At 39.4% G+C, this 13,401-nt stretch overlaps 1 protein-coding gene across 1 annotated transcript in view; it reads right to left on the bottom strand.

Moving 5' to 3' along the window:
• HECTD4 (HECT domain E3 ubiquitin protein ligase 4) overlaps window positions 1-13,401 on the bottom strand; it is a 525,771-nt gene that overhangs the window by 62,991 nt on the left and 449,379 nt on the right. The window contains exons 51-53 of the mRNA XM_085880170.1: window positions 9,427-9,530; window positions 9,073-9,309; window positions 1,804-1,985 (exon numbers count right to left, since the gene is read on the bottom strand). Coding sequence (XP_085736296.1) covers window positions 1,804-1,985; window positions 9,073-9,309; window positions 9,427-9,530 — 523 coding nt within the window. The remainder of the gene's footprint in view (window positions 1-1,803; window positions 1,986-9,072; window positions 9,310-9,426; window positions 9,531-13,401) is intronic.

Genomic DNA, 13,401 nt, shown 5'->3' on the forward strand with positions numbered 1-13,401 from the left:
GTACTTTGGTAGGTCGAATTTGGCGAGCAACCCTATCCCACGCGGGGGCCGATTGGCACGATCGCGGTGAGACCGAAAGGTCCACCCGTGACTGGTTCCCGGCGTTAGTCCGAGAGGGTCACGACTGGATTGTCCGTCCGGTGGGCGACGTGCCGCGATTCGAGTTACGTGGCCGTCAGCACGCCGGCGGGCGCGAATCCGCGACAATATATATATATATATATATATATATATATATATATATATATATATATATATATATATATACCATATAGTTGTTATTTCCTGGTGTGAATAACAACTGTATGGTTCCAAATGTTTCTTGAAAAATGTGCAATGTTTTCTTTTTAACACTGACATTGATATACATTCTGTGTGTAAGATTCTGAATAAATGTTCACAAAGAAAGATTGAGTGTGTGATCGACCTTGATACGCACGAAAAATACATTTCAAGAAAATCACATTTTTGTGTTTCATTATGCCATACATGTATGTGTAAGATGCAAAGTTTACCTGTTAATTATATAGGCTGGGTACATGTATATGATAACAAAGAGAGTTTTGTGGATAGAGCTATCAAATGTGGTTTAAATTAATGCAAAATCCAAAAGAATACAAAATTTGACCTTATTTGACCTTAAAATGACCTTTAAATTCAAAATTGAGGGTGGTGTCCAACCCCACATATTCTTCCTCATCCTATGAATGATTGATCTAGCATGGTTGCCTGCCATTAACAAACCTTGCTGTCCAAAGTGTAAAATCACATTGGCTAGTCCACTATCATGAGAGCCTCCCTCAAGAAGATAAATTATAATACTTTGAGGTATTCTGGGAACTTAAGGTATACATACTGCATATTTTATCAGAGTGTAATGCACGAATGATGACCATATTTCCTATTTAATGAATGTTTTGAAAATCGAGACAAAAAATATTGGCTCCAGTGTATGGTGATGACTGCCTCTCTGCAGAAACCATCTCCCAACCTGTGATAGCATTTTCCCACTCTAGCATGACATCAATTTGGCATTGCACTCCAAAGCCTAGATGCCCCTTCTTCCTAACCACAGACATTCAAGCAAATATTTAGCGTTTCAATTCACTGTGTGGCATTGCTTGGTGTTTTTAAGAGCAGAGTAGATGTACCTCACAAGCTGGCCCTAAACCCTGAAAATTTCCCACTGCAATGTAAATGCTATTCCTCACCAATACAATGTCGATAAGAATAAATTCCCAATGCACACAGTATTAATACCCGACCTCATTTATGAGCCAAGACTCGCTTATCTGATTTATGAGAGCAGGTGTTTCCCCTGTGTGGATTGGGAATTTCATTTTCGAGATAACTTATTGGTGCAGTGCAGGTAAAGCACATAAATGACATTGGATGCCATTGGAGAAATTGAAATGAGAGAGAGGAATAGGCCTTCTGGATAAATTGCTTGGACACCAGGATAGATGAAACAAAAGAATGTTTCTTTCTTCACTGGTACCCAAGTAATTTCTTCAGAGAGCCTATTGCAGTCTTATCACAGACAGATGTGTGGCCTATAAAGAGTAGCAAACAAATATTCGCCCAGGCAAAAATGCTATGGTTAGAACTATAGGATATGAGAGTTGTACTCTTATATACTACAGTAGTCTGCAGAGAATTACTGCAGGAAAGGAAGATTATTTTTGCCTGGGGGATCAGAAAATAATGATAAACATTTTCTCCATTATCTGACATTGTATTGTGATATGTTTGTATTTCTTCCACCCATTCTGAAATTATTAACATTCAAATTCCCATGCTCACGTCAAAGGACGTTCAGCACCACCTGGCTCCAGCTCGACAAGCTCTCGTGTGAGCGAAGGGAACATGAACGATGGAAAATGTGCAAGCGGTGAAGCTGTGGAAGTCTGAGAAATAGGATTTCCTCTTGCACTCCAAAAAGGTAAACCAGCACAAAGACTCTGCAGCTCATCTTCCGTTTCAACCTGCAAATAGAGATAAAAATAAAAAACATGCAAAATGTTTAAAGTTTTTTTTTTGTCTTTTTTGCATCAATTTAACACAATTGTACAACGTGGAAATTTTATCATCCTGAAATTCTCTATCTCAAACATACACATTCAAAAACTTGAACACAGGTTAAACAAGTAAAAAAAGTCATAAAATATGGTAGCCCCCGTTGTTTTAGTAATTTTGCTGGATGGAGTTAAAGGGCGAGCCCAAATTTATTTACAACGAAAATGACCGCCAGTCAACCAGTCAGCCATCTTTGATCAGATCATGTATGTATAATTCCAGCAATCTGTGTGTGTGTGTGTCTGTGTGTGTGTGTCTGTGTCTGTGACCGCTGTTTATCGACAACCACTGGTCCGATCTGATTGAAACTTGCCAGGTATATTGCTAGGGACCTGAGGATGTGCCTTTTCAAGGTGTGATATTAATCGGACAAGTGGTTCCCAAGTTATGGCCATTTACTTAGCAAACCAATGACAAGACACGTTGTTGCGTGGGCGTGGCCGATGGGGGAAGGGAAGCTCAGCTGCGTTCCCCATTACAGGTTACAACGTAGGGCTTCCGGAGAGTGATGACTTCGTGTATTCTCATAATTTCTCGATTTCTTATGCGCATTTATAGATAAACACTATGCCCCAAGTTATGATCGTTTTCATATTAGGCGGTGCATAAATTTCGGTAACATCAGAGTGAGCTGGTGTGCTCCAAACCAGGAAGTAAATTTTTTTTGTTCCTCTCTTCTCTTCTCTTTTTGTTTTTCCTTGCGACGACATTGCGAAAAGGCAAAATACGTTGGCGGTAATTGAATAATTGGCCATTAAAACTAAATTGGGAATAATCATAACTGCGACATGCGAATTTCCGGGCAACGTACGTATGGGCACACGAGAGCGAAGAAACGGCCTGTGTGGTTGTTGTTTCTTGCTCGTGGTTTGAATATTTATTTATTAAATATATATATATATATTTTTTACGGGCACGTACTAGTAAAATAAAATGAAGTGAACATGTATGCCACCATATACTGTACTTGTGCCAAGTTTGAACAACATCGGTAAATGCATGTCCAAGAAATGGTTGAGGACGTGTTCAATATCAGGCTTTTTTTTACAACTAAAATGGCTGCCAGTCAGCCATCTTGGATCCGATGTCGAAAAACAAATGACAAACTTATGTATGCCATCATTCATTATCTGTGTGCCAAGTTTGAACAACATCGGTAAATACATATCTGAGAAATAGTTGAGGACGTGTTCAACATCAGGTTTTTTTAGCCACGTTGCGTAGCGAACGCTGGCTCTAAGAGGGCTCTGCATTATTCTTCTTCTTCTTCTTCTTGTTCTTCTAGTGAAGACAAAACCTTTCTGGGGGTGAGAATAGGGAGTGAAGCAGGCAGGGAGGCTACATGGAGGTACCTGATGCCCTGAGGCATCTGATGCCCTAAAAGCACCCGATGCCCCGGGGCACTTGATGCCCTGGAGGCACCGGATGCCCTGGAGGTACCTGATGCCCTGGAGGCACTCGATGCCCTGGAAGCTAGCATAGCAAGGAGATTGATTGGTGGAATGACGCGGCTCTTGGACACATTTGTCCTTGTTTACAACTAGAATCGATGCGAGTCTACCAGTCGGCCATATTTGATCAGATCGCAAAATAAAATTAGGTGCCAGTGTATTCCATCATGTACTGTGCTTGTGCCATGTTTGAACAAAATCGAACTATGTATGTCAGAGAAATGGTTGGGGACATGCTTAAGTGACAACAAAATGGTCACCAGTTGGCCATCTTGGATCTGATCTCGAAAAAAAAAATGACGTGCTTATGTAAACCATCATTCGTTATCTGCGTGCCAAGTTTGAACAACATTGGTAAACGCATGTCCGACACCAGGGTTTATTATTAATTTTACAACAAAAATGGCTGCCTTTCGGCCGTCTTGGATCTGATGTTGAAAAAAAGAAATGGCGTGCATATGTAATCCATCATCCATTATCCGTTTGCCATGTTTGAACAAGATCGGTAAATGCATGTCCGAGAGATGGTTGAGGACATGTTCAACACCAGGTTTTATTTTTTACGACTAAAATGGCCGCTCGTCGGCTATCTTGTATCTGATGTCGGAAAAAACAAAATAACATGCATATGTATTCCATCATGTGTTGTCTTTGCTCGATGCTCGATGAATAAAATCAGTCCATACATGTCTGAGATATGAATGCGGACGCACACACTTACAAGCGAAAATAGAGACCAAATGCATAAGCCCCCGTTTCAGGGGCGAATAATGATTGAACAGATAAAGCAGCTGAAATTTATAAAGAGCAAATTCAACATGCAAGGAGTCTCCATTTTTCCTTGAAAACATATTTAGTTGGATGAAGATTAAGTTTCACCAGTATAATTCATCTTTCACATTAATCTTTGTCTTTCTTTCCTTTTACATTATAAATGGTTTCCAAAATCGTCTTCTACTCCCTCAAATTCTTACTTTTTCATTTTATGTTGAAGAATTTGCATGAAATCCATATTACTCCAAGGCAGTTAATAGACCACGTGATACTCACACAGTGGTCAAGTACTGTAAATACAGGGTGGTGCAGAGCCGACTGACAAATTTAGATATGCGATAATTAAAACACACGAGTTAATTTTTTTCATTTTTTTTGCATACCTTGTCGAGTCTCGTGTGAGAGCTAACACATCGCACAGCAAGGGGGGCATGAGACAAGAGGGGCGGGAGTGGGAAGGACAAAACAGTGGGGAACAGAGACATTAGGAGATCTGTGGAAGGGAGAGGGAAGGGGTGGGGAACATGGAGAATACAAGATGGACATTACAGGGACTTTCAGGAAGGAAAACAGGGAATTTGAAGGAGGTGGGCTTGGGTGGATTATAGGGGGTAGAAAAGATCGAGGATTTGGATGGGGGATGATAAGAGGTGGTGGGGAACAGCTATTTTGAAGGCCTGGAGGGAAGAATAGGATTGAACAGAGTGAGGGAGTTTATTCCAAAGGTGGGAAAAAGAGGAATGAAAGAGTGAAGGTGAGCAGCGATTCATGATTTTGGTAGTTTTACCAGAAGGGGGTTGTTGGCGGACCTTGAGCGCCCTGCGGAAATGTGGTGGGGACAAATCGCAGAGAGACAGCAGGGGGGCGAGGCTGGAGAGGAGACGGTAGAAGACAGAAAGACCACCGACAAGACTGCGGTGAGAGAGTGAGAGGCACAAAGACTCAGCCTCATTGCGGGAGATACCAATGATCTGAAATGCCTTGGTTTCCACAGCGTGAAGCCGAGAAAGGTGGGAGGCAGGAGCACCAACCCAGAGGGGAGAGCAGTACTCCATCAGGCTGCAGACAAAAGCTTTGCAAGTGGTCAGGAGCTCAGGTGGGCTGAGAAAGGACTTTGCACGATGGAGGATTCCCAGTCAACGACTGGCTTTGGAGGCGAGGTTTGAAATGTGGCTTTCCCTGGAAAGGTCATGGCAGATAGTGAGACCCAGAAGTTTGAATGAAAGGACTTCTTCCAGAGGATTGTTGAGAAAGTGGATTGGGGGGGGGGGTTCCAAAGGTCCTTTCGGAGAGACATAGTGAGAGTGTGAGATTTGTCAGGATTGAAAGACATGTTCCACGTGTTGGACCAGTTTATGATTTTATCCAGATCTGCAGAGAGTGAAGAAGCTGCTGCTTGCTGGGCTGAGGGATGACAGATGATACGGCAGAGGGTGGAGTCATCAGCAAAGAGATAAAGAGGATTTTCCAGAGAGTCGGAGAGATCATTGATGAAAACCAGAAAAAGAACAGGGCCCAGAACACTGCCTTGAGGAACTTCAACCTGGACAGGAAGAGGAGATGAGAGAAATGCATTAAAAACCATGTGTTGACTGTGACAGGAGAGGAAGACCGTGAGCCATGAGTGGAGATGGCCTTGGATACCATCGGAAAACAGTTTGGTGAGCAGGGCAGGGTGCCAGACCATGTCAAAAGCACGCGATATGTCTAGGGATATGGCTCTGATTCCATGTCCAGCATTGAGGACCTCCATCCATTGTTGGGAGAGCAGAAGCAGCATATCCAGGGTAGAGTGACCTTGTCTGAATCCAAATTGATGATCGAAAATCAAGCCATTGGAGAAGATTAAGGATTTAATGTCTGAAGCGATGATGGATTCCATAACCTTGCTGATGATTGGGAGGCTGATTGGTCTGTAGTTGCAGGGATCTGTTTTTACACCTTTTTACACCTTTACACCAATAATCATGCAAGGCAGTATTGTTTACTGATTTCCAAGCAGATGGCAAGGGTGAATAGAACAGAGAGAGGGTGAGCAAGAGCAGAAGAGCAGGTTTTTGGCACACGTGGGTGGATATTTGAGGTCCACACTGTTAATGAAGAGGGAGGGGAGGAGGCTTTTGATGAAACAAAACTGAACTAGGAACACCCAGCAACATGTAGGTGAGAAAATAAACAATTAAAATGGGACAGATAATGACCAAAAACTTAATTTTGAAAAAGTCAGCAGAGAGCACTGAGAGATCCTGCCGTCACTCCAAACCCAGAACCAGAAGTTTATACCCGTCATTGAGCAAATGAGAGGGTGAATAGAACAGAGAGAGGGTTAACAAGAGCAGCAGAGCAGGTTTTTAGGGCACGTGGGCTGATGCCGTCTTGTACCGGTTGCAGAATCTGTGTCTAGGATTGACAGCAAAATCTCCACCATATCTGGAGAAAAGCGACAGAGTCCAGGAACAGCTGGGTGCGACTGGGTAAGGTGAGTACAAAGAAGCAATGTGTTTGGGACACAAGATTTAGAAGCAAACATGGAGGTTCGCAATTCAGACTTTTCATGTGCAGTGTCAGCGATACGGCCATTTGAGGTAAGGGAGGGGATTTGAGGTAAGGGAGGGGTAACATACGCAAGAAATAGACTTAACTAGATGCCACCAGGATTTGGAGGAGGGAGACAGGTTTGAGCGTTCAGACTTGAGATTAGAAAGATGTTGTTTTCTGGCTCTCCTGAGGGGAGACACACACTTGTTCTGAGCTTTGTGGAAGGAACTGAGATTGCCTTCTGTTTGATTAGCCTTAAATGAGGCGAAGGCAAGTTGTTTCAGGACAATTGCCTCGCTACAAGCTTCACTATACCGTGGGCGGGAGGAAGGGTTGGACAATTGAACACGAGATGGGATAAATCTGTGTATGAGAAAGAGTAAGTTTCTTTGAAAGAATGCCCAGGACGAGTTGATATCAGAGGAAATAGAGATGGGAGACCAGTACAGACATTTGATGGCTGCTTGAAGTCTCTGCCAGTCAGTCTGAGTGAAATGCCAGACTAGATGGCACTGAGGTGGTTCTCTAAAACAGCGAGAGATATGTCTACTTTGACAAGCATGTGGTCAGATGAGCCCATTGGAGCAGAAAAAGAACAGCAGATATTTTCAGGGTGATCCAGAGCTGTTATCATCTCTTCATTAAAGACTTTATTCCTCAATCTCCATGCACTGCCCTCACACCACCACACCCCCAGGAATGCCTCTGGCTACGGCTTCCCCTCCACTCACACCTCATGTTTATACGTGTACTGTACCCCCCACCAAGCAGTGATGACTCCATCTCCACCTCACTATCTGAAAACATTGACCAACTTCTATCCTCTCATCCAAACTCTCTCTTCCTCATATGTGGTGACTTCAATTGTCATCATGCCAGTTGGCTCGGTGTGGTTACCTCTCTCACCTGTCATGGAACTTCAACAAAAGACTTCTGTGACTCATTGGGACTGACTCAATCAATTCCCCGACCCGGATCTCAACCAATGGTACTCTATCTCTTCTGGATCTGATTTTGACAAATTTCTCGAAAAATATCTGTTGTTCTTCCTCCGCTACAATCAGTTCTTCTGACCACGTGCTTGTCAAAGTGGACATCTCTCTGGCTGTTATCAGAGAACCACCTCACCGCCGTCGAGTCTGGCATTTCATTCAAGCCGATTGGTAGGGTCTTCCAAACAGCCATAAAACTTCAAGACTGGTCTCCCATCACTACTGGTTGTAGTGTTCTAGACTGGTCTAGACTGGTTGTCCCGCAAAATATGTATTTGTTTTCTTCGCCGAAGCCACGCACACAATTTTGATGAAACTTGACCAGAATCATCATCACCTGTGATGTACCAATGTTTTTTCATGCTACTTAAAAAATGGGGTTCCCGTGGCTTTTACAGGTGCCCCCCCCCCCTAATAGGTATTTGCTATAACATTGGTTCATCGGTACATTTTGCTGATTCCGTCCCATGGTGACTTCCTCCTCAGTATTCTACTAGGTGAGCACCCAAGGGTATTGCCCCTATTTTTTCTTGTTAAAAGCTGTAACATGATTAGAATTCCTCTGTTTTTTACGACTGCCCTTTGTGACAACCTTTGGTTGTGAAAAAAGATCCTAAAAGCATTGACATAATTTACCCAAGAATCAATGTAACCAGTAATCTGTAACAATCTAATTTCCAGAGCTAACCATTCAAATATGTATCATTTATGCATGCTATCGAAATGGATGAGATGAAACATGATACATGTATAAAATACACCGCACGAATACATTGGAAGAAATGCATGAAATGAAAAAAGAAAGTGCTTTCTTCAGCCGACACCATCAATGAAGAAATAAATGAATGGAGAATTTTTTTTTTTTTTTACTGTTTTTACAAGAAACTTAGTTTCGGTTTTTAATATTCGAGTGAAGGATCATCCTTATGGATGTGTTAAAAACCTCAGAATTACAGATACAATATTTACACCAGACGTGTACTTTAGTATGACATGTTATGCCACACATATTTACATGGCAAGAACCCTTCCCCGCACCCTAATTCCCCAGATGGTTACAATTGGGTTTTATTTTTACCCCTAAAACCGTCCTGTACTCACCCCCCCCCCCCAAGTACAATCATCAGTTTTTAACTCATTCCATTCAGTGGTTCAAAAGTGCATAGAAGCCAAAGAAAAAACAAACAAACGAACAGACACTTCTCAAATTATAGTGGGATGTTTTTTTTTTCTGATCTCACCTCTTCAATACTCCTGAGCAGGTTGTATGTTGAAATGTCTGCCTCCCTCAGATCCATTTCTTCCTCGTCTTTGTTAGTCTCTTTTTCATCGAATAGAATAGCCCTCCAAGTTGGAGTAAGAAATTGAAGAGGCAAAGGGAGGTCTGCACGTAGGGCACAGCCAACCAACAAGCCCAAAGTGTGCAACAATTGTTCTTCCTGGAAAGTCATTTTTCCAGGAGTGAGAATGAAACAATCCTGCAGGATGAAAAGAAATTGGTGGGGAGAATTTGATCAAAGGTATCAATGAACTCGAGTGACTGTTAATTGATGATGAAGAAGAGAAAATGAGCAGGCAATAAGAACACAGTGCACCTTGTTTAAACCGGCAGATGAACTGGGGCAAGAAAACAACAGAGGAAGAGCAGAGCTTTGTACTTCCTTGCACACTTGCCAAAGGAATTGACGAAAAGAGCCACCTTGATAAAAACAAACAAACAAAAAACATTCAAGTTTAGTAAAATGAAGGATAAACAGAGATGATGAAGCAAGAGAATAGAGAAATATAAGTAAAACAAAAAAGGGGGGGGACAAAAGGGATGTGAAAGAAAAACAACAAATGAAGGAAGGGAATAAGGGGAAGGAAAGAGATATACTTGTATTATTATGAAATCATTTTTGCATGCAGTTACATTCATACAGTATTGACAAATTTGTTTTGACATGAAGATCATTATTGTAATAAAGTAGTTGTAACAGTAATGTTAACTCTGGTACTGTAAATATAATGTGCAGATACTATTTGGTCAAGGTATATCTGAGTCGTTGATCGATTTGTTGGAAATCTCAATAAAAGACGTGACAGGTAGATTTAGGAGGAATCAATCACTGACCTGCTGGAGTTCCTGCACTTCAAGCTCGTAATCTATACCTCGAAAAGGCAAAAATCTATAACTCTAATCTCTGCAGATATATGTGTGTGTATTCATATATATATATATATATATATATATATATATATATATATATATATATATATATATATATATATATATATATATATATATATATATATATATATATATATACTTATGCATATATATATACATGCATATACACATATACATATATATACATATACATATATATATATATATATATACATATACATATATATATATATATATACATATACATATACATATACATATACATATACATATACATATACATATACATATATATATATATATATATATATATATATATATGTCTGTCTGTCTGTCTCTCTATCGATCCCTATCTCTCACTCATCACTCAGCTGGTTCACAGGCATGTGCAATCATGAAGCACTGCTTCTGGTGGAGCCTCGTGATGGTACAGTGCATCGAGCTGTGCAGCATTGCCTTCTTTTGGCAACCTCTCTCCCCTTTTTGGTGCTTTTGCTTTGTGTTTTCTCCATCTCCTCGCATATCTCAAATTTTTCGGAGGGGGGGGGGGGAGAGGAGATAGATATATAGATATATAGATATATAGATATATAGATATATAGATATATAGAGATAGAGAGATAGAGAGATAGAGAGATAGAGAGATAGAGAGATAGAGAGATAGAGAGATAGAGAGATAGAGAGATAGAGAAATAGAGAGATAGAGAGATAGAGAGATAGAGATAGAGAGATAGAGAGATATAGATAGAGAGATAGAGAGATAGAGAGATAGAGAGATAGAGAGATAGAGAGATAGAGAGATAGAGAGATAGAGAGATAGAGATAGAGATAGAGAGAGAGAGAGAGAGAGAGAGAGAGAGAGAGAGATCAAAATGAAAACCAATTGCTGCACCGTAGTCCCAAGAAGAAAGCCAGACAAGACAACACACACACACACAAACACACACACACACACACACACACACACACACACACACACACACACACACACACACACACACACACACACACACACACACACACACACACACACACACACACACACCACAACATACATAACACACAAACATATATATTATGTCCTGGTAAGTACTTACAAAAGCTATTTTATTTGAAGTTATAACCTGAACTTAAAAGCAATTTACTAATTTCCCAATTGCCCGGATCATTAGCTGGTCACCGTTTATCATCGAGGTTTTAATCATTTCAGCCCATAACTTCTCCAAACAGCAGATCCACAACCCCAGTCACAGGTCCACATTAGTAGACCTGCTGGAGTTCCTGCACTTCAAGCTCGTAATCTATACCTCGAAAAGGCAAAAATCTATCACTCTAATCTCTGCAGATATATGTGTGTGTATTCATATATATATATATATATATATATATATATATATATATATATATATATATATATATGTATATATATATATATATATGTATATGTATATGTATATATATATATATTTATATATATATATATATATATATATATATATATATATATATATATATATATATATATATATATATATATATGTATATATATATATATATATGTATATGTATATGTATATATATATATATTTATATATTGGACATACAACCAATGGACATACTCATACCAATGGACATACAACCCAAAGTTGTGTCCAGTCAGTCAACACAGCAATGCAATATCCTTATTCAAACTTATTTAATTACTACTTTTATTTTAATTATCACTACATTTGAATAACTTTAATCATATATCACTTTATATTATAATATATAAAGCGATAAAAACTTTTCCTTGCAGACATGTCCATTATACAGCACCTCCATCTAACCTTCGACTCAAACTGTCATTCCAATATTCAAAGTTTCATTAACAACCAATTTAAACATGCTGCACTGCGTATCTTAGCAACCACCAATTTACCTCACGAAAATAATTAATTCATTATAATTATATCAAATGTAATGCAATAGGAACTTGTTTTCATGAAAACCAACCAAACTTTAATAGAAGGTGACGATGGAGTCGAAAGACATTCTCACAAGACCTGATCAAACAATCAGCCAAATATCCTTTGTTTAACGATGGAAAAAACCTTCTCAGCACGTTCCACAAAATCATCCTTTACTGAACAAATTCTTGCAAATATAAGTATCTGAGATGAAAAGACATTGTGACCCATTTTAATTGCTACATTGCTACCTGGAAAGGTTTCCAAGACTACAGGGAAACTGAAATCATCAAATTTATGATATACACTTGTACTAAAACCATTCTGTCCAACTCTAACCAACACATCCAGATATGCAGCAACTGTACAGTCATTACCATTGCTGTTTCCAATCAGGCTATCTGGATAAATCTTGTGAAGCTGCCTTTCAAAACAATTCTAGTTACCACACAAATATCATCGATATTATGACATGGATGAGATAATATTTTTGCTAATCCTAATTTTTTTCTCCTTCATCAGTTTCTGCATGAATGAAAATTCACAGAAAATAAGAAAAATGTCCACTCGTAGGGGGGCTGCAATTCCCACCCATGGGAATACCCTTAACCTGTGGAAACATTATCCCACAAAAAGACACAAAAGTGTAAAATAAAATAAAATGAACATCATCCATAAACTTCTGCTTATCAAAACAATGAAAACTTGAAAATTTATTTTTAGAAAAAAATGCTCAATCAAACCTGACAAATAAAAACTTATTAAAAGAGTTAAAAACCTTGTCAATCAATTTGAAGAGTGAACCCCTCACAAGCACTAAAACCGAATTTGTAAATGAAGTTAAAAAATCAAAAATATGAACTGACTTGATATTGAGGCATCTAATCTTATCTAAGAACTCTAAAGAAGAATTAATGTTCCAGAAAGTGTTAACACCAGAATTATTCTCAATTGCTAAACAATATTTCCTGAACTGTTCTCTAACAACTTGCAAGACTGGGTTAACTATGATCGATAACTGTTTGGTCGAACACTGCCTGGCACCCGCTATAAACCTATACTTATACGGGTTTTTATGAAGCTTAGGAATCCAGAAAATCCGAGGAATACAAAGATTTACCTCTTTACATTTAATACTGAAATAATAAACTCAAGCTTCCTGATGCTCAGAGATAATATCTTGGAGTGATTTATGACAAGGAACATGTGTGCTATTTCCTACACTAGTGAAAGTAACCGTATCAATGCCGAACTCTCTAAGTATAACCTCGACATTAAACTTTTTACAAACCATAACAACATTATCAGCAGCTTTAACCGCTGGAGCTATTACGTAGCTATCATGGAGATCCCGAATGTCTTTACGAACACTCAGTTTGTTCAACACTGGTTGAGACAGACCTAGTGAAAGCAAGCCCCGACTACTAAAAAACTTAATCCTATTATTATCC

This window comes from Eptatretus burgeri, chromosome 4, assembly GCF_056783735.1.
Source record: "Eptatretus burgeri isolate ZD-2024b chromosome 4, Ebu_testis_v1, whole genome shotgun sequence".
NCBI classification, from domain to species: Eukaryota; Metazoa; Chordata; class Myxini; order Myxiniformes; family Myxinidae; genus Eptatretus; species Eptatretus burgeri.